Source organism: Patagioenas fasciata, chromosome 10 (genome assembly GCF_037038585.1).
Source record: "Patagioenas fasciata isolate bPatFas1 chromosome 10, bPatFas1.hap1, whole genome shotgun sequence".
Taxonomy (NCBI): domain Eukaryota; kingdom Metazoa; phylum Chordata; class Aves; order Columbiformes; family Columbidae; genus Patagioenas; species Patagioenas fasciata.
In genome coordinates, this window is record NC_092529.1 from 21,040,920 (window position 1) to 21,066,858 (window position 25,939).

At 44.2% G+C, this 25,939-nt stretch overlaps 1 protein-coding gene and 1 long non-coding RNA gene across 11 annotated transcripts in view; one reads left to right on the forward strand and one right to left on the reverse strand.

Annotated features, from left to right (window-relative positions):
* FHIT (fragile histidine triad diadenosine triphosphatase) overlaps window positions 1-15,567 on the forward strand; it is a 565,652-nt gene extending 550,085 nt beyond the window's left edge. For all 6 annotated transcript variants that reach the window (XM_071813289.1, XM_071813290.1, XM_071813287.1 and 3 more), the window contains 2 exons: window positions 6,776-6,879; window positions 14,152-15,567. In XM_071813289.1, coding sequence (XP_071669390.1) covers window positions 6,776-6,877 — 102 coding nt within the window. In that variant the 3' untranslated portion in view covers window positions 6,878-6,879; window positions 14,152-15,567. The remainder of the gene's footprint in view (window positions 1-6,775; window positions 6,880-14,151) is intronic.
* Window positions 1-25,939, reverse strand: part of LOC139828794 (uncharacterized) — a 79,801-nt gene that overhangs the window by 5,365 nt on the left and 48,497 nt on the right. For 4 of the 5 annotated variants that reach the window (XR_011740777.1, XR_011740775.1, XR_011740776.1 and 1 more), the window contains 4 exons: window positions 22,381-22,676; window positions 17,850-18,301; window positions 17,191-17,376; window positions 12,187-12,322 (listed from right to left, as the gene is read on the reverse strand). This is a non-coding gene — a long non-coding RNA (uncharacterized lncRNA). The remainder of the gene's footprint in view (window positions 1-12,186; window positions 12,323-17,190; window positions 17,377-17,849; window positions 18,302-22,380; window positions 22,677-25,939) is intronic. The other variant, XR_011740778.1, reaches the window with a different exon arrangement.

The window sequence follows — 25,939 nt, forward strand, 5'->3', positions numbered from 1 at the left end:
ATCTGCCAACTGGGAGGATAATGGGCATGGCACAAATGCATCCAAACACGCTTATGGATTCTCTCCTGGATTTATATCAGGTTGTAAACAGCAATCCTCCAAGTCTTTGGCAGGACTTCTTACCCCAGTGGGTATTCCTTTAAGTATCTATCTCCTTTGTAATGTGCTCGCTTTCCAAGAATTTTTATCTCAGTTGGAGCCAAACTGGAAGTCTGTCAAGAGATTGAGCTCTTCAGAGCGCAATCTACATATTTCACCGAACGGCAAATGTGTTTTCTATACAACCATTGTGCTGCTTGTGGGCTCACTTGTCTTTTATACTTTCAAAAGCAAATTTCTTAGGATGCCTTTTATATTTATTCTTTTTTGTATCATTTTTGTGTGCAGAATGGTTAGAAACTAGCGTTTATTTTAGCAAAGCACTTAAACACATATGCTTAAGGGTTTTACTTAACCTTTATGTGTGTTTCCACACAGGTCTCTTCATCTAAGTGCTTTGTTAAAAAGGGTGCAGTTATTCATGTGTCCGTGTGAAGTGTGAGGTTCAAGTCTTTCCTCAAAGCACAACAATAAAAACTGGAAAAATATCTTTAAAACACAGCTTTGGTAAACTGAGATTTCTAATGGAATATATGCTTTGCAGCAATAATATCAGCAGCTGTGAGGTAGCAGAGTTATTTCACGGAGAAGTGATGAAACAACTGGAGAAAGCTTTTTCTAGTAAATAGTTAAAAAAATGTGTCACATATAGAATGCAGGCAACTTGATCTTCTTCTCCATCTCCTTAAATAACCCAGATTTAATGCAGCAAGTAAAAACCACCCCAAATAAGGGGTTTCTGATTCATAAAAAGAGAGATATCGGTATGATATAGAATCTTAAGCAAAGTCAGCAGATGAGAAAATTATAGGATGTGGGTTTTTTTTTTCTGCAGTGTTCACTGTAAATTAGAGCAATTAAATTACAGCAGTCTTGTAGCTGTAATTAAATACAGAGACAGGCCCAGAGATGCAGAGAGCACTGAACTGCCCGGGCTGCTCAGGCTGTGGCTGGGAGCGATGGTAAAGGCGGCTGATCCTGCAGCATCATTTGCAGGTGGGACACCTGCCCGGCGCTGGGAGCTCCTGTGACAATTACACCCCGGTAGGTAAAATGAAATTTAGGGCCGTGTTGTGTCCAAGCAACAATGCAGAGCAATCGCAGCATCCCCTTTGTGGTTTCCATTATGCTTCATTTTTTACATTGCTGGTCAAGTCGAGGCTTGAACCACAACTGAAGGTAAGTGGGCTGGAGACAGGGGCTGGCAGAGGAGCTGCTCACCAAAAAGCTCACGCACCCTTTGGGAAGACAGCCCAGGGTGAGGACAGGGTAGACGGTAGCAGGAGGTACGGAGAATAGCAGAAAATGTCGCATTTAATTATGTTATGGAGAGAACTGGAAATCGTCTTACTATGAGTATATAAGCACAATATAAAGAGAAGCATGAAAGGAAAGCAAGCACTGAGGGAAAAGACCAAGAACAAGATCAGGGAGAAGAGGGCAGAGGAGGCAATTTGGGAATTAAGTTGATGTAAAGGCAGTAGAAGAGGAGGCAGAGATGGCTGGAAGTCGTGACCAGAACCAGGGCGTCCTTAGTGTCACCAAAGGGCTAAGGAGCCACAGCCAGCTCAGTTCTTGAGTTCTTACCTAATATCTGATCCAAACTGCTGGCAAATATTTTTGGTTTTTCGTTAGCTGCTGGGTTTGGTAATATTAAACGTTACAATCATTGGAGCAGTTGAGTTTTGTTGTGTCACAGCAGTTTGGCATAATTACTCTCCATCAGTATGATTTTTCTTTTAGTTAAACGCATTGGAGGTCATAAACTTTAACTATGAACAGTAAATATTCATGGGGAGTGAGAATAGTGCTAACTACCATAAAAACTTTTTTGCCAATACTTTTGGCTAGTGCTTTATATTAGCACAGGTTGCTTTTCTGATGGCGTTATGGCGTAAGCAGAAGAAGCCACAATATAGATGTTACTTCAAACAACAGCCAGTCCTAGACCCAGGTCCCCTCTGCTCTGCTGCATTGTGAATTCTGGCCTCCTCCGCAAAGGGCAAAAAGGAGAGGTTCCCCAATGTGCATGTGTTATAAAACAATATTGCAGTGATAGAAACGTAGACCATTCTGCAGCACTAACAACTTTAATAAAATAACATAAAGCACAGCTGTCAGATCTGCCAGCATCTCACACTGGGAGACATGAGTGAGAAAATGAACTCTTTTCACAAGCAGAAATATTCAAAGAGCTCCACTGTTTACAAGTAATCAAGACTGACAGTCATAGATTATTGGTGGAAGAGCTTTTTCTGCTTGAGGTGAAAGAAGAGGATAATTTATCAGGAAGCCCAAGAAGTCAGACATCAGTAATGATCTGCTTGAGGAAGGGCATATCTTAGAAATACTGCATTTATTTGTACTGCAAGGCAAGAAGATGTACTAAGTTATAAACAAGAGTCTTAGTGCTTGAAGAATGCTGAGCAGATACAGTGTGTAATTTGCTGGGCAACTGCGATTAGAGAATTGACTAATGTGTGTCTCGGTGCTTGTCCAGAATATTAAAAGAAAATAAAAAGTTAACATAATAGAGACTGTCTAAAAGAAATATTCATGCTCTCTTATCCCAGCCTCTCCTTTTAGACTTCTGTGAAGTACACTAATCTGATTGCTTACCTTTTTGTTAATGCTTGTGCTCCTGAGACACTCCTATCAATGGGTTCACATTTGGCTTCAGAGAATTTGGGGCTGAGCTTCGCAGTAGAAAATCTTGCCTGTCTGGAGTGGTGCTTTTGCATCACATCTCTTGTGAAAACAGGACAAGTATTGGTAGTTTTAAAATGGGAACTAGTTTGGAGTTCTACAGTTCCCAGCACCCGAGTCGTGTTCTGCACGAGGAATTGCTGCACAGATACCAAAAGGCTCTGCTTCCTTCCTGGGGTACAGCCCGGAAGGGAAGGATTTGGTTAGAGTTAGAAAATGAAGCTTGTATCAGTATAAAATACCATGGAGATCCATCCCGTGTAGTTTGGTATTCATTGTCTCTGTTTTTGCCAGGTTCACCCAAAGCTTATATATTATTATTATTATTATTATTATTATTATTATTATTATTATTATTATTATTATTGTTGTTGTTGTTGTTGTTGTTGTTGTTGTTGTTGTTGTTGTTGTTGTTGTTGTTATATATTCCTAATTCTTCTTTCATTTAGTGTGAGGATTGTATATATATATATATATATAATATGTCCACCTCAGTGCTTTGCAGTTTTTTCTAGAAGCATTCATTCCAAGAATGGCAACTGTTGTAGTTTAGGGCCCTTTGCGAAATATGGAAAACACATCCCAGGAACTGTAGTAAAGGCAGCAAAAATATTTTTGAGAGGATGTGGATCAGTCAATCTCCAGTTCTATTCAGATTGTCCAGGAAAATCCGGGCAAAACTTCCCTCACAGAAAATCACATCGGGAAGATTACCTAGGGCTCTGGATGAGATCTATTTTTTTCTTTTCAGAGCTTGCAGAAGAAGAATTCTTGTGCATAAAGCATCACAGTCTTCAAGCTAATGTGTGTTTGAATATCTCTGAGCAAGGATGTCAGCTCCAGTTCTCCAGCTTTTTCTGACTGGGGAAAAAGCAAGTGGAAATCACTAGTTTTTAGAGATGGATAGCTGGCACACAGAGTGATGATTTTTTTTCCCCTTGCTTTGAGCAGAACCTTTGAGTTTTCTCATGGTGCAGGAGGGTGTTGCTTCTCCTGTTTAATCCAAACTTTCAACAGCGTGTCAGGTGTTTGCAAAGATGCGCGTTTGGGACTTGCATGTGCGTGTGAATATGAACACGCTCCAAGCCACAAAGTCCCTTAGAAACAAGTATTGATTGCTACGTTTGTTTCCCACCTGAATTCTAAATCAATACAATTTAATACTGAAATATGTACGTTCTTCTTCCCTGAAAGCCTCCATTAATTTGTGGCATGCAGAATCTCTGAACTAGAGGTGGTATCAGCAGCCCTTAATTTATTTATCTCCCGTTTATTGGTATTGTTGATCTTGAACCTGCATAATGTTTAGCATCCAGAACATCCTCTAGCAAGGTTATCCATGATTTAACATCTGTGCTTCAAAGCGGCTATGTATACAGTTTGGCTTGTACTGGAGCATGAGGATGGGGGCAACAGGGAAGGGTAGGTAGCCATCAGAGACAGTTTTCCAAATCTCCACAGCAGCGGTCAGATAATATCAGAAACTAAGTGGCACTGGGATGATAACTGCTTATTGCACTTCAGAAATTACCAACACAGTGAGAGGTTTGAACACAAAAGAATCCTGGGGTCTTGTTTGGGTAGACTTAGCAATTTTATACTGCCATAATATTCATCTATAAGTCAGTTGAACAATGAACACATGGGCTGTGGCAGTGATTTAACACTGCAGTTGGGTTTTTGTCATAATGTTCGTCAGCACTGCGGGCTGTGCACCAGTCAGGGCTGCTGAACTAGGTTGGCTTTCCTACTTGTTTCAGAATTGGTTCCAGCTCCCCATGTATCAGTTTTAACCTCAAGTTGAAGATTGATTATTTTTAAAGGTTAGGAGTTATGTAGCTTTGAGAAGTCACTGTGGTTTACAACTTCACACAGTTTTGATTTAGGCAACAACAGCCATCTCAAGATATGCATCCTTATTAGTGTTAACTTCAGCTTCTTTGAACTACAAGTCAAATCCCCAATTTACTAGTCTCCTCCTGAGCCAGCTCTCACCTGGGTTGCGCAAAAACAGGATAGCACAGGAGAACAGCAGCCAGATCCCATCACTAAAAGCACATCTTGCAGGTTAAAGGAGGAGACCTGGGGGAACAGGGGTTGCCCTCCCCTGCCTTCTGGCTGTTGCCTGCTGCATCTCCTCCGGAAGCTGGGTCGAATGAGCAAGACATCACTTTTTTAGAAAAGCAGCTCCCACCTCAGACAGACAATCGATTTAGCACCACTTGGCTCGTCCCGGTGCATCCTCTTGAGAAGTGTCAGTGCCCGCAGCCCACGGCCAGCACAGCATGCTGTGTGCTGTTTCCTGCAACTCCCTCTCATTGCCAGCTCAGCTGTGGTACCTATACGCCATATAGGTGTGTACAGTTGGTGAGGGCAGGCACATGGATTCATGTTAACAGGGTATACACTGTACCTGTTCCCACCTTTTAAATCTTTCTCCATAATTCTGTAGCATTATTAGAAAATGGATTTATAACATACCTAGAGCTAATGTAGCAATGAAGATTAGTCTTCTACTAGTGGAACAGTAATACACTTTAATTTGCCTACAGCTAGTGTATTGTATTGGCATGAAAGGAAATAGCTTTCTAACGCAGCTTCATCTGCTGAGCAGGAAGAAATCTGTGCTGCAGAATGTAAAATCACATAGGACTATAGCTGGCAGCAAAATTCTGAATAGGAGAAACACAGCACAAATAAAACTATTTGTGAGTTGGATGTATGCTAACAATCCTAGTTTATTGCTAAACGTGCCATATACAGTAGCGCAGTTTGCTTGGCAGGTTCAATATTGCTTCACCTTTGTTTTTCACTGCTTCATCTTCTGTGCTGAAATTTGTCCAGGAATAAAAGGTGTAAATTCATTTTTGCAACTTTGTTTGTGACATTAACAAAAAGTTGATATTATAATGCTCCTCAGAAGCACGAATGCTGTAAATACAACCTGTGCTATGCTATGTACCTAGAGACACACTGGAAATCTCAGTACATAAGTGGTTAATGCAAATGTTTCTGCTTTCTGTCGTAAATGTAGTCTGCCGTTGAGTGGCAGACATTCTTTGGGTGGACATATGCACAAATAGTCACCCACGTGCTGGCACGCTGTATTTACTATGAAATAGAACTCCTGTCTTCTGGAAAGCAGCAAAACCAGCAGCTTCTCCTTTCTTCTGAAGAGGCAAAGGATGCATTTGAAATTGCCATGTCTGGGATAATATCACTTAATACTTAATTGCATATGAGATAAAACTTTTGTGTGGGGGCATATTATGCAAGCTAGATGCAAAAATTAAATGTTTCACATACTTTTGATCTTTTTTTGCCCAATAAATACCAATGAAATATAGTTACGCTTAAAATAACAGGTTTTGTTTCTAGAGTAGGGATGTGTCTCGCTTTCAACAAGGGCAAGGAAGGACTAATAATGTGCAGGCAGGGAAAACTTCTGAAAACTACTGGTATAAACTGCCAGTGGGAAACAGCTGCAACAGGGCCTTGTTATCACAATAGGTCTTTGGGAACAGTGGCCCCATGGGCAGAGGAAAAGCCTGAGAGAAAATTTTACCTGGATTACTGACAGGGTGTCCATGCAGGTTCTGCCTAGCTCACTCCACGGGTATAATGGGCACTTCAGAATGCCTGAGTGTGCCAGTTATCCTTTACCCACCAGCTTTGCGTCAAAGCCTCACAAGGTATCTGACCATCACCTCACAAAGGTGAACTCTGCCTATCGATCACCCTGGCACCATGTCTTATCATCATAAATCCATCAGAGCCAGTTAACTACCGTTACCACTCTAAACCAGTAACCTTCACCCCTCATCACCTTTTAATTGCCAGGTCCCTCCATCCCATGGACACATGAAATCATTAGATGAGTTGCATACAAGCATGCCCTGAATTTGACAAGAAAACTGAAAAAATTATCAACTAATTGGTTTTTTTTTTCTTCTTCCTCCTTCGAAAAAAGTTGCAACGACACGACAAGGAGGATTCCTTGGGCAAGTGGAGGACAGAAGAAGAAATGGCGGCTGAAGCGGCAATTCTGAAGAAGTATTTTCAGGAACATTAGAGGTAATGATTTACACATTAACTCACTCCTGCAACACTCAAAACTCCGTTCAATCCTCCATAGACTTCTTAAGGATGGAAGGAGAATATATACAATTGGGACAAAAGAAATAAAAGGTTTGTGTTGTTTCCAAAAGGACACAGCACTCCGACAGTGGCTGAAATAACGTGCTCCTCCTTGAACAAATCAGCACCATCCTAGAGCATTTAGTTTCCAGAAAGCAAAAAATAATACACGTAGAAATAGGAATCATCAGCAGTTGCTTAACAGGAACATCCATCCTAACATATCCTCCTTGTGTTTTTAGAACAGAAAATAGCCTTGGTACTGCTATGATGAGTTGAAAACCAGTGTTTGTGTAAACCCATATGCATACATGCACCTATACATACAACATCCCAGCAGAATTCAGTCTATAGAATGGATAAGCAAATGCTAACTTCATTTGGCAACGCTTAAATCATCTGATCACTTCAACTTTCAAAATTAAGCCTTCTGGAAAACTGCCTGTTCTGCTAAATTCTCCATTGGCCCTAAAAAGAAAAAGATAAAAAGATTTGCAGGGAAGAATAAGAAAGAGAAAACTTTGGCAAACACTAACACCGGTGCTTTAGAAATTGAGAGTTTTTAATTTTGTACCTGCAGTCCCAGAAGCCAGATTCTTCCAGCAGAAATGAACTGGCCCCTGGAGATCAATATGAGTTATGCTGGGATGTGCTCTGCAGCAGTGACGCCAAAAGCTCCCTCTCCCCTGCTCCCCATATGTCGTTTGCCATCATCCAGCACTCTCATTGCTCTGTCATTTCTGACTGTTTCATATTTTTTTCCTGTGAAGAACTGAAATCCCATAAATATCCCTCCTCTCTGCCTGTGACTCACCGCTTGAGAAATCTTGAGCTAAACTACAGTGTGCACGACACTTAGGTGACAGCGCCCGTCTCCCATGACATTCTGTCATCTCCGTTTGGCTTGGTTCATCAGACTCTTTCCATTTTTTCTTGCATGGTGACCATGCTCTTGCCTCCTCCAGTCAAATTATCTGTGCGAATACTTCTGGCACAGAGAAAGCTGTGTCATCTGTGTAATTCCCACCTGTGAAGGAAACTTCTCCTTGACACCATGGACCTGGGGACCTCCAGGGTTTGGAGCAGCAGGGTTGGGAGTATACAGTCAAGTTTCCACAGTGGCTGTTTGATTTGTACTTAGACACTCACTTTTCACCTTTTCAGAGATACGCATGTCAAAAATTATTTTCTCAGCCAGAAAGAGGATATCTTTAGGTAATGCATATGTAACTGGTTTTTACTAACAGAGGCATTATATAGTACTTAATCTATAGCATGCCTGAAAATGAACAGTTCTTAGGGTAAAATGGCACATGGCTCTTCCAATGTGGTGATGTTTCCCAATATATATTTCATAGGTTTTGAAGGGTTCTTCTGTCTGGTTAGAAAGGAATTTGAAATACTTCCCTGTGGAGCTCCTCAAAGGGGTTGGAATTAAGTCCCCACATATCAATAAAATGTTCTTAGGCTCTTCTTGATACTAAACACAAAGCTGGATGGATAGATGGTATAAATTCATTCCTGCAAGCAAATTCATGAGGCTGGATTTTTATTTCCATTTGTTATGAAAAAAAAATCTGTGTGTGTCTGCATGGATGACCTCTTGATACGTTCCCCAGGATATTAAGGTCATTACCTTTCCTAGAATAGGCTGGTAAATTAAATCTTACTGGCATCATTATCATAAGAGTATTTTGCCTGGTACAGGCAGTCCTTCCAACCCTTGATTCCCAACACAAGTCATCACTGTCAGTCTCTTCTTCCTGACATTGTTTTGCTTCTGAGGTTTAAGGCTCTGAACCTGAGATAAAGGTGGATCTGAGCACATTCTGAATTTCTCAACCTTTACCTGCTCTCTTAACCTTGCTTCTGAAGTGATGAAGATTGAAAACTTCTGGCAAATTAACAAGGTTATATGCATCCTTCTTCAAAGCTATTTTTGTTTTTCACCCCCAAAGGATTTATTTTGCCATTTATAAGTTTACCTGGATGCTATTTGACTTGAGTTTTTTTCATGAGGCACAAGGAAAGTCAGAAAGAGCTGATTGTGGGTGTTCTGGAGCCAATAAATGGCATTTTTAAGACCTCATGCATTATTTTCCTACTTGTTTTGTTCAAAGAAGCCCAGCTCAGCTAGATTAGCTGAGCTGTCTTTCAAAGCTTTCCAAGCTACTCTTATATAGATCACAAGTCCTTCACAAACTGTCACAATTCCTATGTAACTTGATACTTGGTACAGTAGCACCTTTTACCTGTATTTATTGACTATCTGGTCAAAAAAGACTTGCAGGTGATTTTTTTTTTTTCTAAGAAATACTTGAACAAGGCAAGTAGCCCTTGATTCTCTTCCTGCTACATTTGCTGGCACTGATCCTTCTTGGGTGGTTGAGTACTCCAGCTGAGTGCTTGTACACCAGTCCCCAGATGATAAGAAATATCCAGCCACTTGCTTAAAGACATGAACCCCGTTTAGCTTTCTTAAGTGGACAACCTTAAGAAAATAATTGTCTTAATTTATTAATGTGTACAATTGCCTAGAGCAGATGAGACTGAAATCAGTGAGTGAATTTGTGTTTTGCACATGTTTCTGGTCTTTCATGGCAAGTCCCCATGTCACTGTATCCCATCTCATTAGAAGGACTCGTCACTCCTTGAACATCCTGTGGGCTCTGCAAGGCCGCTCATGGTGCTGTGTCTGCAGAGCTGAAGTTCAGCAGAACTTCATGTAGGACAAAAAAGGAAAAAAACAACCTTTGTGGAAAGGATATTTAATATATAATTGCCCCAGTTAGTCACTCTCTTGCTTAGTAGCACCAAGATTTGACCTCTTTAGGACCTTCTTCTCATTCAAGTTTGCTGTCTTATGGTCAGTTGTGTTTGATGACTGGTCTGTCTTTGAGGTGGATCCACAGGGAAGAAGGAGTCCTTACTCAAAGAGCAAGACTTGATGCAGTATCTTACTTTCCAAACCTTCTTTCAGATGCACCTTTTAAATTTCCTAACTATCTGTAGCTGACTAAGTGTTTTGATAGTCTGTTTTGTGCATTTTAAATTACACATGCCAGCAAAAAGGCTAAAGATTAAAAGTTACTAACCTTCAGATGGTATATGAAAAATGTTTCTCTTCAAAGGCAGTTTCACTCTGTGTTGTTTCTGAAGAAAGAACCAGACTCCACAAGTTTCAGTAGAAGTTTTCCTGCTTAATGCATAACTGAAGTCATACTTCTGTGCCATTAGGAAAGCAGTCAGTCTTAAGTACGATGTCAAAGCGATCCCTTTGCATAAAGAGGTTGACAGTGATGTTCTGCTGTCTAGTGCTTTTGAGTCACAAATATTCAATAGATTTTAATTGCTTAACCATCTGAATATTTCATGTCGTTCAACATGCAAAATTCATTTTAAAACCTCCCCAAAAAATGTGGGCTGCACAGTGGTGCACAGTTTCTGATGCCAGTTCTCCCCTTCATCCGCACTCTGGCAATGTTTCTGGAGAATATGGTCTTTTCAACTTTGTCAAAGAATATGAATTTTATTCTTTTTTTTTCTTTTTTTCACCCCACTCTGAAACAGAGACAATTTCATTCTTTGAGAGCACTCATCCTGCCTCACAGCTGCCTCTTCCGCACCAAGAGCTCAGCATGTGTGAAGAGATGCTGTTCTATTGACTTCAGCAGGGAAATTACCACTGTTAGCAGCAGCTGAGCAGAGGGAATTTAGGCTGGCAATTTGGCTTGCGTCTGGTTTTGGTCCAGCACCTCTGACGGTCCATGCTGCAGGCATGGAAGTGAGCGCCAGAGCAATCCCTTTGCTTTCCTTTAGTTTAGGCAAGTAGGACAAGACAGGCAACACCCTTCTTTGGTTGCTTTACTGCAAGCAAAACCCTCTCGTTGTTTCTGATACTTTAAACTGAATAAAAGCACAAAATCGTGATTATGTCTCAGAGTGGGGAATGAGAGCAGGGGAGAGGGGTACAGCGCAGGGACCCCTCAGTTGCGAGAGCCTCACTTTATAAGCAGGGCAATTTTTCGAGTGCTTTGGAATAAGATTCAAGGTGGTACCTGGTCCTGGGGACTTCCCGGAGAACATCGTGGAGAGTTGTTCATGGCTGCACGTAGGAGCTGTTTGCATATAATCCCTTAGTAAATACACATCCTAGTGATCGGCTATAGATTTCTCTGCACTCCAGACTTAAGTGGGGGATGTAATTAATAGCACTTACAAGCCTCCAAGAACTATTAATTAGAAAGCAGGAGCTGACGGTTTGGTTGTCTGTGTGAAACTATTATGACCTGAGAGTGAAATATAAGCTTCAAAAGAAACATATTTTATGAAGGTCACCTTGGAAAACATCATAACAATCTGTCAGGAGAAGAGAATGCAGCACTCCAAGTGTGCGTTTCAGTGTGACATTATGCTTTAAGTAGTTGGAAATAGCAAAGAGAAGATGGATCAGATCATAGCGTATATGCCTTTTCACCCAAAATTATCTTTTCCTGTGTAGTAAGTACATATAAAGTAATCTTTTTGTCATTTCAATGGAATGCAAGGGAAGTTAATATTAACAGAAATCCAACAGACAAATATAATCTGGCCCTTTCTGGTATTTTTGAAGTGTAAAACATCCAGACCCACCAACCTCTGCAGCAGAGAGAAGGTTTATGCACAGGAATTAAATTATCTCTTCAAGGGAAGATGTAAACAGCCAGAAGTGCAGCAACTGTGTTCAGCAGTAATACCCACCCTAGAAGGCTCAGGGCAAAAGGCTTCCCCAAATAAATGTGGTTTGCTAATGCACGGCAGCCTCAACATCGAGGTTGATTATTTTTCTGGTTGAAACGTAATTATTCTTATGAAAACAAAGCTACAATTGAGTTAGCTTTAGTTATAAATGAAATGTCTTCCTCTTGTAGGTGGCCAGCATAAACACGATGTCCCCCTCACACCTATTCTAGGGCTCTGTTTTGAGGCTATAAGTAGCACTGTGCTGAAAGTTATACACCTTGTTCTCTGGATTTCCATTTCCCTATAGGTGACCATTTAATTCAGCTGTAAGGAGTACACGAATTCTATACAGCACTGCCTGGTTTCTGTAATTACAGCTACAGGAGAAACGTCATGGCCAGAGACACAGACAAGATTGTACCGTGTAAAGGCAAAGCAGCAGCTGCATTAATGTTAGCAAAGAAGCCCTACAGAGAGCCAGATGTTCTCTTAACTTGCACATCCAGCAGCCTGAATGCTTACCTGGGCTGTCTGTCAAAATACCAGGTGTTTTCAGTCTGATCTATTCTTGATTCATCATTAACTTTGTGTATGTCGCTCCATATGAGAGGGAAATGGGGAAAGCCGAGTGTGACTGATGGACATCGTGTCCCAGGACCTGAGATAAAAGAGTGGAGGTACAGGACAATGCTGAGCTTCAAATAAGGATGATATCAATTGTGGTCAAGTAATTTTATACCCAAACCTGCGCTAAAATGGTGTTAATCTCTTGCCCCCCCCGGCAAGCTGCAAAAGGATGCACTTACTAAGCAGCCAGACCCTCCTTTGAGCAGATTCACGAAACGCATGCCAAGTAATTTACAGGCTGCCATCAAACTGTCAGTCAAGATGGGCATACAATGGAAACTGTTGCTCAAAATGCCATCGAAAGGGGAAACATATGTTTCAGTGAGAAAAGACAGTCAAACAAAGAAGTGGGTGGCTGGGGAGCTGCAGCCGCAACAGCAGGAAGGATCCAAACCTCATGCACAGCCCTGGGAAACAAGTTTGGGGGCTGTGCCCTCATCTAACAGTTGGGTAACAGCTTTCTGTTTAATAAGCTGAAATAATTGACCGAGTATTGAAGCCAGCTCTAACCGTGGTCTGAAGTGCAGGTACCAAGCAAAAAGCCCACTTCACGCTCAATTATTAGTGAAGGTTTCTACCGTGTTAGCCTATTGCTGTAGCTACTGCATAATAGAACTGCCCAGAGAGACACTCTAACCAGCAACTCGAATGTGACCTCAAAGCTTAAAAGCTGCCTTTGTGTGAGTTTTGGTATCTAGGCTGTGTAGGTGCAAAGGCATTAATGACTCCTCCAGTAAGTAGTTATTTGAAAAAGAGGATGATTGATGGACATTGGAAATATAGTGGACTGAACGTACTCGAGGCTCCGTTGTTTGCCAGGATACCGGTCTCTACACGAAAGCACATTTATGGGCAGGGGTAAACCCAAATGCCCAGTTGGTGTTGGCACCTGGGGCTGCAGTTAACAGCGCAGTAACGATTGCACCACCAGTTTGTGCAGGGATTTCGCAGACGGTTTTCACAGCTGCAGCTGTCAGGCTCTCAGTGTTTCTATTGCTCTGCTTCAGGAACACCTTCCACATCTGTCATGGCACCTATTACAGCTCTTTTACTAGGACGGACCACCAAGAGGTGCAAAACATCGGAGCAGACATGGGAAGAAATACACTGTTCATTCTCAAGTGTATGAGAGGGGGGGCATTTTCAGGGTGATGGTCCCAAATCACTGGTGTGTAACACCCTGGCATTAGGTAGAGTCCCATCACAGGGTCAGGATAGATGAGGACATACGAGAGAGGATGATTTTTGAAAGAGCATTTGCAGGAGCTTATATAAGAGATCATGCAACCCAAAGACTTACATGAGATTATTATAGCAAAATTGATTTGAAGGGTAAGAAGCTGGATTTGATGCCACAAGATGCCCTTTCTAATCCTTTGTTCCCGTGGCTGGCAGTGCACAGGGCTGGGGACATCAGAGAAGTGGCTTCACTTCATGTTTGTTTTTTGTAAAATGATCCTGACCCCCTTTGAAGTGTGCATTGTGAGTCAGGAATGAAGAACACAATGTGAGAGACAGGCATTACTATTATTTGGAAGTCAAGTTTATTAAAAAAGTAGATAACAAATAATAAAAAAAAAATGCACCCCTTTATAGCTCTGCCAACTAATTTTAAAATAGTGTGCTAGAATTTTCCCCTTTATCACACAGGCTCTATCATAGGAACTGAAATGTGCTGTGTATGGATTGAACACTGAACATGAACATTTCCTTTTGCCTGTCGCTGTCAGTGTTTCCTGTTGGAACACGCTAATGAGCACCTGGCTTGTTAGCAATAAACGCAGCCTTATATTTTGTCTTACTGACAAAGATCAAAGGTTCTATTATATGTAACTATCTGTTACGTTTGATATTTCTCAGGTAACAAAGTGCTTGAAAAACATCCGGTGACATAAGAAACTCCCCAGAATGAACGACCTCATTCGCCAGTTCTGAATGGCCCTGGAGCTGCGGCTGAACAATTTTATTATGTTCTACAAATATGGGATTCTTCCATGAAAAATTTTATTGGACCTTTGGATATCATCAAGGTTGAATTTCAGCTAGGATAACTAACAGCAGTGATTCAAAATATTGCTCTGAGTAGTAACTCATATTTTCTTGAATTGTGTACTTGGGAACTAATCTTTTTAAATTGTCCCTTGGCCTAAATTGAAATAAAGTGCTAGTGAAATCCAGTAGCTACTGTGTTTAGGTACATTACAAAGTGTTTACTCCATTTTATGCTGTTTGAGATTCAGTTATTGTAAGAGAGCTATTCTATCATAGAAAAATTAGATCTTTTAGCAGTATGATGAGCCATAAAAACCAAGGCTTTCTTACAAACTAGCCAAGATGAACTTGGAGAGCTACTGTTCTATCAGGTAAGGTAGTATGACAAGAAATATGACACTTCCTAAGATCTTTCCTTCTTCCGTTCCTTTTAATGCATTGTCACAATGCTTTTGGAGCTGAAGGTGACACAAACCCCTTCTGCAAACAATGAATATGTAAAGCTGCTAACGGGATCGTGATCACGGTAGGGTTAGACGGCACCAATGTCGCTTGCAGCAACAAATCAGCTGAGTAGGAACCACCTGTGTGGAACGCTCCCTCAACAAGAAAAGCCGTGTTTGGAGCCCCACACGCGAAGAAACCCGCCATGGGTTAGTTGCTGATTGTGTAATAAGGGGAAAAAATCAAACAGCAGATGGAAGGGAGAAAAGAGAAGTCTGCATGATACGCATGAAAAGAGCACCCATAATCTTGCTCTTGAATTGCAGGGAAGTGACAACTGAAGATTTCTGTGTCCCCTGAACTCAGGACGGAAAACAAAACGTGCTAAGTCTCTCAGTAAGAGCCAGGCTGAGGTCCAAACCAGAGCCTGGCAGTGCCTCGCGTCCCTGGCAGCACAGGGCGGTCACCATCCAGAACAAATTAAAACATTCCGCAGTAGTTTGTCCTGACAGGTTCCAGCCTGACCTGGGAAGTATGAACATGCACAATGGATGAACACTCATAATTCTCCCTAATTGTCTCTCTGCTATGTACTGCAGAGGAATTCAGTCCAGTGGTTTGGACTCTTCGTGCTGGTCGAATATTCATGGAAACAATAAAGCAAAATTAGTGATTTTTGATTCCAGATTTTCCTGCGGTGTTGTTAAAATACTGCTCCTGAAAAGCCAGTTTGAGTCAAAGATTTACCATGACCAATATCTTCCATTAGCCCCTTTTAAAAACTGTAGAGATTGTAACGCTATTTCTTTTGCCATGCAGAATAAATGAAAAGTCACTTTTGATGGTGTCTGCACTTTTTAGACCCTGAACAAGGGCTGAATAAACAGGAAATGAAGGTCAGGGGCAAAAAGTGACAGAAAAGAAAAGGTGGGCAGACACAATGCTCAAAGATGCTGGCAAACAGACCAACACAAATGGATATTTAAATAGCTGTGATTTCACATAGAAGGAGCACAACAGTTGTGCTGCTGGGGAAACGCTAAGAGGAAAAATCAGAACATCACTTCCATTTGCAACATTTTTCCAAGCCTGATGCTCAATGGCTTCCTATTAAGTATGGAATATTCTGTATTAATTCTGTAGCCTGTGATGAGCGGGCGCTGCGCCAACCATTTTGCATGGGGGCTGCCGAGCAGATGAGTGCTGAGCTGTATGGAAGATTTCATTTGTGTAAATGAGGAGGCCGTTATCACAGCACTAAAGGTCCTGGTGTTTTTTTTTTTTTAAAAAAAAAGCCTCCTGTGGTATTATGCACAAAACAACCTATTTATGCAGCATGAAAATATTTATGCGCTTCGGTATGGCTTAAAAAGGGAATTTGCAATAGATGAGGGACTTGAGACAGGATGGGAGTGAGAGAGAAGGAGAGATTAGGAAAGGCAGATCATGAAGTACATGACACATGAGCACTCTGTGGCGTAAGCTAAGCCCCTCTTTCTTTTCAAGACCCGAGCCGTGAGGATGGTGTCGATCATTCAGCCACTTCCTATAGACTTAATTTTCCACAGGCAGGGCGCTGCATACAAAGATACAGCTGCTTGACGTGAGGATACGCTGTGCTGAAGGCAGTTATAACCTACTTTGTCCTTTCCAACCTCAATCGCTTGCCCTCACTCGGGTCGTGTCCTGGGGTTGCCTTTGGGCTGGAGGATGCTGCCAAGTGCTGCGCTCCTCCACCAAAACCAGAAAACAAGGGGATAAAAAACCAAATCTCACCTGCAGGAAATCTTCTTGCACTAAGGCAGGCAGGTATTCTACAGTGCTTTTGATGAAGGCTGTGAGTACAGCATGAGGATAATTTTAATTGCCTTCCAGCAATTCAGCAGTGCTCAGATGGAGATGCACAGCCTCTGGTCCTTCACGGGACAGCCGGTGCCACCCCAGGTAGCTCAAAGGGGCTTCTCTGTTGACAGATCGATGGGCTGGGGATGTGCCACATCAGCTACTTGAAGTCTTTGTGCAGTGTTTCAGAAATTGGCTCCGTGCTGCTTCTAACCTTCCCCAGCACACATGCACCCCACCCCCCCATGTATCGGGCTCTCATTTGATCCTGTGCTCAGATAACACGGTGTTTTGTTTTTAATTAATGTTGCAGAGAGGGGAAAATGACTGTTTGGTCTCCGTGGGAGCCTGACTTGGCTGCAGACTCAGGGCAACATCTAAGACGGAGGCTCCTGGCTGTGATGGGGGGAGGCAAGGTCAGTTCCTGGCTTGTGACAGCACCCTGCAATGTGACTGGGGCCTGAGCACCCCCCCGAAATTAAAATACCCAAAGACACGTGGGATCTGGGTGATCTCACACCCTAACTGTAAGGAAATAAAAAGCATAACGCCCCAGTACCTGCAGAGTTAATGAAAAACTTTCAAGCCCAAATACACACGTAGTGACAGCCATGAAAGTACCTAAATCATTTCTGGCTCAGCTTTCTGTGTCCTCCTATCCACTCCGCAGCTCTTGCTGTCGCTGCGGTTGGTGGCAGCCGAGAAGCCTTGTCCGACTCCTGCATCTGGTTCCGAACGCACAGGCCAGCGGCGCTGTGAAGGAGAAAACGCGGCTGCTCATGTCAGCTGTCCTGTGCGTGGGCAGGGCTGTGAGAGCCAGAACAGAGTGATGTATTTCAGCTCCTGTGAAATTTCTGAATAATCAGCTCATCAAAAAATATCACGCAGAGTTCCCTTGTAGTCCCCTCCAACTTGCCACCTCTCCTGCCAATAGCTCTGTAGGGTGACCGCAGCTTGGCACAGCCCGTTAGCAGAGCTCTGCACAATCACTGGTGAGTAGAGCTGGCAGGAAAATATGATTTTCCTTCTTGGGAAAAAAAAGTGGGGATGTTTGGCTTGGCACTTCAGGAATAAGACTTTTCTCCACTGCTCCCTCCAGCACCCTCTTCCATCCCCCCCTGCACCCTGCCCTTTTTCCTCCCAACCTCATTTTTTTAAGAAGGTCACTCCAAGAAAACAGAATTCCACTTAAAGTGGAAAAGTCATTGGGTGCTGTTTGATCTGCTAGTGACCTCCTCCCAGCCCCCAGGGCTACAAGTCTCGTGTGGGCAGACACCAACCTGGTGGCACTTTCTCCAGATGGGACTCCTGGGCGAGTTGTCCTTGGACCTTCACTTTTTGCTGTCACAGCCCAGTTTCTTCAAGATATTCTTCTCCTCAAGCAGCTCAAAAACCTGCTGTTCAGACATCTAGGAGCTGGTGACCGGGTAGGTGCTGGAAAGGCCTCGAGGTCAAGCCGAATGGCAGCGCTGCAGAGACAAGGGGCCAAGCAGTGGAGTCACTGGTCTGCCCCCAGCTGCTCCTCTCGCTCCTGGGTTGCCTCCAGGCGTGTCCCTTGTGCTTTCCCCTTCCTTTTGGACACGTGTTTCTCAGTCACAGGTGATTATCACTTTGGCTGGACAGACCGCGTGTCCTTACTGTGTCCTCTAAGGATGCTCAGGGCTGAAACGCAGGGAGGAGGCCAGGCTGGCTGCAGACCCTGTCCTTAAAGGCAGGGGGCAAATAGCAAGTGCTGCAGAGGACAGAGATGCCAAAATCAGCAGTTAATGCAGAGGCTTAAAGCTGTAGCATGAAACCTTATATGGCCAGGATTATTTTGGAGGGGTTTTTTTGGGGGGCCTGTGGTAACTGCATTGACTGTGGCACTCGGTGTAACATGGGCTAAGTACTTGTGACACTTCACAAACACAATGGACACAACTGCACCTGTCAGTGAGAGGTGGCTCCAGCACAGATTTCCAGCACTGCCTGTCCCCTCCTTGGCTCTGCCCCCGACGCAGCCACAGCTGCTGAGCATTTACTCTTGTCCCCCTTTACTTATGTCACCCTATCTCTTTTTGCTCAAGCTTTTGTCATTTCTTTTGTCACCATAGTGACAGGAAAAGAGTGATGATTACTGGAGTAATTTTCCATATTAGATAGCACTGGCCTTTCAGCCTAAATCAGCACTTCATTTTCCTGAGGCTCCAGCTAAGCGGCATTACAAAGTAGCGCTGGAGGGGGCTCGGCACATGGCGGTGCTGCCAGCATCCGCTGGGACAGCCCGGGCAGGGACAGACCCTTCAGGTCACTGCGTGTCCCACCTCCGCACACCAGGGATGCACACAGAAAAGGGGAAGAAAAACGTTCACTTCTGCAAAGCTTTGTCCCTGAGTGCATGTGCTATGAGTCTCGTGGTTTGTAAAACCAGGAATCTGGACGCTTCTGTCTGTTTTGGGGCACATGCACATCTGCAGGGTGCATAGGAACAGCTCCCCAGAAGTAACTTATTGCTCCACGCAGCAAGTTGGCAAAAACCCCCACATGTACCCCTCACCTGCACCCCCCCATTCTGCACTGGCCTTTCCCATGGAGTCCAAACCTAGGCTTACAATGGGGCAAGGGGGCAGCTCAGTACAAAATACTGCCCCCTCCCAGGCTGCATGAGTCATTTAGTGTATCCCAGAGAGGCACACAGGATACACACACACAAATACATACTTAAGCATCAAGATCATTAAGTACACAGATACGTTTAAATAACAAACAAGCTACTGAAAAGCAAAGAAAGGTCACAAAATGTGAAATGAAAGCTGCTCTTCTGTTCTCTGCTCTGGCAGCACTGGTCCCTGCCACAGAGGGGGAATTATTAAGAGTCAGCCTTCATTTCAAGCATGCTGCCTTTTGTCCTCATATCACAACATTAACATTATCCCCACATAATTTTGTGTATTTAATTTTACAATACACTGTGCCAGTGAGCGCTGCCTGTAAATATTTGATCACCACCATTCCTCTAGGATTATCTTATCAAGAGTAAAGATATTAAAATAGAAATCTTGTCATGTCACTGCCTTTATACTTCCAGCCCTGAGAGTTGATTGACAGAAAATGAACTGCCTGAACTAGCTCTAAAGTGTCTTTTCACTGAGAGCTTTAATGCCAGAGGCTAGAGGAAAAAAGGTAGCTAGTCATTGGAAACTAATGCCTTACTGTAGTTATGGAGCTTTTGTACTGAAGATTAAAAAATATGAATCTACTAGGGGTATTTTTACAAGTGTAAAATGGTGTTGGTCTTTTTGTATCTTTTTGCCATCTCTAATGAGCCTTAAAAAGAGCCTTCCCTTTTCTTCCTGCACTTGAATATCAGATGCAGCCTCACAGCAGCTCGCAGACACAGGCTGAAGTTTTGTGAGAGTCAGCTCTTGACTTACCTAAGCTACAACATTTCTTTTTGGTGATAAAATGGATTGCGAGCTAGGACTGAATGACCCTGCCTAGCTTGGAATATCACACCACTATAGACAAGTCAAGGTTTCTATTTATGGCCAGTTAAAGACACACTGGTAATGCTGTTTTAATGTCACAAAATTGCCCTGAGATTGTCATGCATCTGAAGAGCACCATGCTGCAAATATATCGCCAGTCCCCGAGGGCTTACTCAGCCTGTGCTCCAGCACAAATCAATGAGAGTTTTTGCTGGAGTAAGGACCCAAGTGCCAATTCAGGAAAGTACCTAAGCACAAGAAACCTTTAATCACAAGCTTGTCCTCATTAATAAAGACCTGGGGCAAGGGGATGGGAAGGGATGCAGGCGAAGGGCCAGTGGTTCCCATCATCCCGGCATCCAGAATAAATCTGGCTTTGTCCTGGCTGAGGTCATTGCTGGACCACTCTCCATCATTTTTGCCAAGTCTTGGGAAACGGGAGAGGTGCCCGAGGATTGGAGGAAAGCAAATGTCACTGCAGTCTTCAAAAAGGGCAAGAAGGAGGACCCGGGTAATTACAGACCGGTCAGCCTCACCTCTGTCCCTGGGAAAGTAATGGAACAGCTTATCCTTGGTGCCATCTCAAGGCACATCAGGGATAAGAGGGTCATTAGGGGCAGTCAACATGGTTTTACCAACGGAAATTCATGCTTGACCAACCTCATAGCCTTTTATGAGAATGTGACAAGGTGGATGGATGATGGCAGAGTGGTGGATGTGGTCTACCTTGACTTCAGTAAAGCCTTTGACACAGTCCCTCACAGCATCCTCACAGCTAAACTGAGAAGGTGTGGTCTAGACAATAGAGTAGTGAGGTGGGTTGCAAACTGGCTTAAAGAGAGAAGCCAGAGAGTGGTGCTCAATGGTGTGGAGTCCAGTTGGAGGCCAGTATCTAGTGGAGTGCCTCAGGGGTCAGTACTGGGGCCTGTATTATTCAATATATTCGTTAACAATTTGGACAAGGGAATTGAGTGTACTATCAGCAAGTTTGCTGATGACACCAAGCTGGGAGGAGTGGCTGACACTGGAAGCTGTGCTGCCATCCAGAGACCTGGACAGGCTGGAGAGCTGGGCGGGGAGAAATGTAATGAAATAGAACAAGGGCAAGTGTAGAGTCTTGAATGTGGGCAGGAACAACCCCAGGTTCCAGTGTAAGTTGGGGAATGACCTGTTAGAGAGCAGCGTAGGGGAAAGGGACCTGGGGGTCCTGGTGGACAGCAGGGTGACCATGAGCCAGCACTGGGCCCTTGTGGCCAGGAAGGCCAATGGCATCCTCGGGTGTATTACAAGGGGGGTGGTCAGCAGATCGAGAGAGGTCCTCCTTCCCCTCTACTCCGCCCTGGTGAGACCCCATCTGGAATATTGTGTCCAGTTCTGGGCCCCTCAGTTCAAGAAGGACAGGGAACTGCTGGAGAGGGTCCAGCGTAGGGCAACAAAGATGATTAAGGGAGTGGAGCATCTCCCTTATGAAGAAAGGCTGAGGGAGCTGGGGCTCTTTAGTTTGGAGAAGAGGAGACTGAGGGGGGACCTTATTAATGTCTGTAAGTATATAAAAGGTGAGTGCCATGAGGATGGAGCCAGGCTCTTCTCAGTGGCAAACAATGATAGGACAAGGGGTAATGGGATCAAGCTGGAACACAAGAGGTTCCACTTAAATTTGAGAAGAAATTTCTCAGTGAGGGTGACGGAGCACTATAGTACAGGCTGCCCAGGGAGGCTGTGGAGTCTCCTTCCCTGCAGACATTCAAAGCCCGCCTGGACACCTTCCTGTGGAACCTCAGCTGGGTGTTCCTTCTCCATGGGGGGATTGCACTGGATGATCTTCTGAGGTCCCTTCCAATCCCAAACATACTGTGATACTGTCATGATCCTGGAGGGCAGGAGAGGGTGGTGAGTTCACAGATCTGTCCCATCGCAATGACAAACTGTAGCCACCAGCACTAAATCACCCAAGGCCTTCAAGGTGGTTAAGAAAAGTGTTATTGTGGGATGGCTGAGGCTGGAGTGGCCAGAGACAGAGCATCCAGGAGCACTCGGCTTTAGCCAGGTCATTCCTCCCACTTCTTTCCCCTCCAACATGAACAATAACTGTATGAAATGAAAATAATTGGACATTAAGCAGCCTATTGTAGAGCTGACATGAAAGGAGGTTAGACAGGTGGTCCCCTTGATGCTTTCCCTGGGTTCTGAATAACGAAGAGCTTGTCCTAACATTTCACTTTACGGTAAAAGGTCAAGAGCTGTGGTTTTGTTCAGTGTGCTCAATATATTCAATTAAAATATACTGGCATGTTCATCAGGTCTTAACTGTCTTTGCAATAGCTGTAATTAAACAGATACTTACCTGTGAAAGGAAATCTTTCAAGACACTCTGACATGGTGGAGAAGAGCAGGAATTTCCCAGGTCTCTGACGTGCGTTTGCTTTGTGTTTCCACGTGAATCCCTCAACTGCTGGGGGTTTTCCTTTCCCTGCTGATGGAGCGAGGAGAGCTTCATGGCCCACTCACAGCCACTGATTCCCACGCAGACAGGACATGTCAGCAGAGGGCGAAGGGTTGGCCAGATCCAGCTCTGCTTGTCCCTGCGCTGGGGACGCTGGGGCTGAGCTGAGCACCAGCAGTTCCGGACACTTGGCAGTCCTGGAGGGATAAAACCAGCCAGGAAATGTTTTCAACCAGGCAATTCACTTGCAGAAATGTAATTTACCAAGTTCCACTTAGAGCCTCAGGGATAAGAGATGGAGAATGCGAGTTGGCTGCTCAGGAGTTTTTAGCAAATTCAGAGGTTTTAGAGGGTTTAGCAGCTGGTGGCCTCCAATTCAGTGGGTGGTAAAGGTAAAAGTCACACACCTGGCTTTGAAAACTTCTTCCAAAGAGCCTGAAACAAAGAAAAACCCCAACAGGCAGACTAGTACAAAGCAGAGGAAGGAACTGAAGGAAGCAAAAAGTAATTACCTGAGCCAACTGTTCTAATTATAGACACACAGCAGACAAACGGTGATAGCAATTGTTGGCACTCTTAAGATGGAGAGTAGGGAAGTGGAGATACAGTAGAAAATAACACACATTAAGGAATTAGTATTCATTATGCTAAAGAAGGGGGTGTGTATTTACATTAGTCAGAAATCAGGCATGCAGAGAGATGGGTGACAGCAGGGAGAAGTGTAGCAAGAAAACCCAGAGCGCAGTTTGATGGGTTTCCCTGGTAGCTGTGAACAAAGTGGTGCGAGCAAGGTGTGATGCCACCAGCACTGCTGCTTTTCCACAGAGACTTTTCATGGCTGAGCAGCACGTGCTTTTCCCAAAAGCCATGGTCCATCAGTCAGTTTAGTCTCCTATATGTACCTGCCTACGGTGACAACCAGTGATAGGACAAGGGGTAATGGGTGCAAACTGGAACACAAGAAGTTCCACTTAAATCTGAGAAGAAACTTGTTCCTGGTGAGGGTGGCAGAGCCTGGCCCAGGCTGCCCAGGGAGGCTGTGGAGTCTCCTTCTCTGCAGACATTCAAACCCGCCTGGACACCTTCCTGTGGAACCTCAGCTGGGTGTTCCTGCTCCATGGGGGGATTGCACTGGATGAGCTTTACAGGTCCCTTCCAGTTCCTGACATTCTGGGGTTCTGTGAAAATGCAGTTATTTCCCAGGACACACGTGCACGACAGAGGGGTGTACCCTGCACAGGCAATAGTTGTCTGCTAATGGACAGCCCCATTGAATCATAGAATGATTTTTATTGGAAGAGACTCTCAAGATCAGAGTCCAACTGCTAACCTAACAGTTGCAGCAAACCATGTCTCTAAGAACCCCAGCATTGCTGGATTATCTCACAGCTTTGTGCAGCTGACAGCATCCAACGCGTGGCTCCAGCTTGCCCAGTGTGTATGGGGAGCTGAGTGTGCTCCCTCTTGCTGTGGGGCTTTTGGGGGACAGCAGGATGCCACTACCATGCTGTACCAGCTGGTTTTGGTCTCCTGTGTGCTCACGGTCTTTCAGGTCATTTTGCTAAAATGTCCTGAAGCTTCTTTAGAGTTTGTTTCATCCTCCTCACCAGGTACCATCAGCAAATGCCCATGTTCATCTGCTGAGGACCTTAATGAAGACAGACAGTGATCAAAGCAAGCTTCAGCTCAGCCCTTGAAAAACATCTCCTTTCACCATCACTGGGCCCTATTAGCCAGTTCCCCATGCATTTCTGAGGTATTCAATTAATTCTCATCTTCACTAGCATGGCTTACACTGTTAAATATTCAGAGCATGAAGACAAGGGATTCACTGAAATCCTGGAGGAGGTGAACTGTTGGATTTCCTTTATCTGCAAGATCGGTTAGGGATTTCAGGTTAATCTTGCTTGGTAAATCATGTTGCATTTTCTCCAATTTACCTTCACGTCTCTGTAAATGGTCTTTCTCTCAGAAAAACGTCACCAAGCTCTGAGCATTGGACCCTGTTCACTTAATGAGCCCTTCTTAAATAGATGCACTACCTCTGCCACACTCCACGTACACAGTCCCACCCCGAGCTGATACACTTGTTAAGCACCCACCTGTGGGTCCATGGGCCAGATCCTTCCTTTCCACTGCTGGGCACTCAAGCCCACTCTTTTGGTGCCAAACAAACCAAACAAAGTATGTAAATACCTAAAAAAACATCCTGTTGCAAGTTCCCACTGGGTGATTGGGAGCCATAAAACCTGACTCAATATGAACTGTTGGACTGGAGATTTAATTTCTGCGTATCTTTCTTAACCTCCAGTTTTGCATTCAGACCCTTGCCACACTGCCTTTAGCCCAGGCTCCAAATCTTCCTCCTCATCCAAAAGCCAGGAATTTCTCCCAGTTTGAGGAAGCGGCACGTGACATTGCGCTTGCCCATTTATGCCTGACCTGTGCTGCCAACCACCAGCTCTCCAGACTTCTCTCCTTGGTCTTTCTCTTGCCCTGTGTTTGTATTAATAGAAGTTGTGTGTTTGAATAGTCTTTCCCAGGTCTACCTAAGCAAGTCTCCCTTTATCCTTTTCCTTCCTGACCTCTTACGCACAGCTTCCTTTGTTGCCAGGGTTTCCTTCTTCATGCCAGTTAGATTCTGCTAAATCTTGGTCTTTCTAAGAAGACAGTTTTCATCCAACTCTGCCTCCAGCTCCTTCCTAGAAGTTTTTTTTCCTTAAACTGAGAGGCAGATCTGAAGCAGGTGGCCTGTCCCTGCCTGCTCGCCATGCAACGATGCAGATGGCAGAGTTGCACAGCTCCTTGGGTGATCAACCACTTTATAGATTTCAAGCCAGAGTTTTTTAAAAAAATAGAAGAAAAGCACAAAACAAACCCAAGAAAATTAACCAAACCAAAACAAAAAAACATCTTTCCAGGGAGAGCCCACAATCAACACAACTTTAGCTAACTGCACGCAAGCAGAAGCGTCGCGCTGCCTTAAGTCAGCACAGCTGTTTGTGCCGCAGCTGAACAGTTTTCTGGGTACCTCCTGCAGGCTCAGTCTCCGCCAGCAGCACTCGTGAGCCCCCCTGAGCCCCGTAACCAGAAGGGAAGGGAACACTGAATCCCCAGCCTCTTCTGGCACAAACCAAGCTGCAGATCATAAGCAAACCATCAGTAAGTAGCTGTGCTATGAACACTAAACAGAGGGTTTCTGGTCCAGTCCAGCAGCCGAGAAGAAAAGCATCACTTTCCACCCCTCGGTCTCCTCTCCAAAGACCTAGCAGTCGTGGGGCCCTGGAGCAGGGCTCTGGCTCTGGCTCTACGCGGTCCTCAGCCACTCTCTGCAGTGACTTTGTGATTAGGCTGAGGCAATGAGTGAACGTCAGTGAAACAAGAGAGGAAAATTAGCAGTTCCAAGACAGTGAGCCCCACAGGAACTCCTCTAGTTTCAATCTGTTCTCTGAAAAGCCAC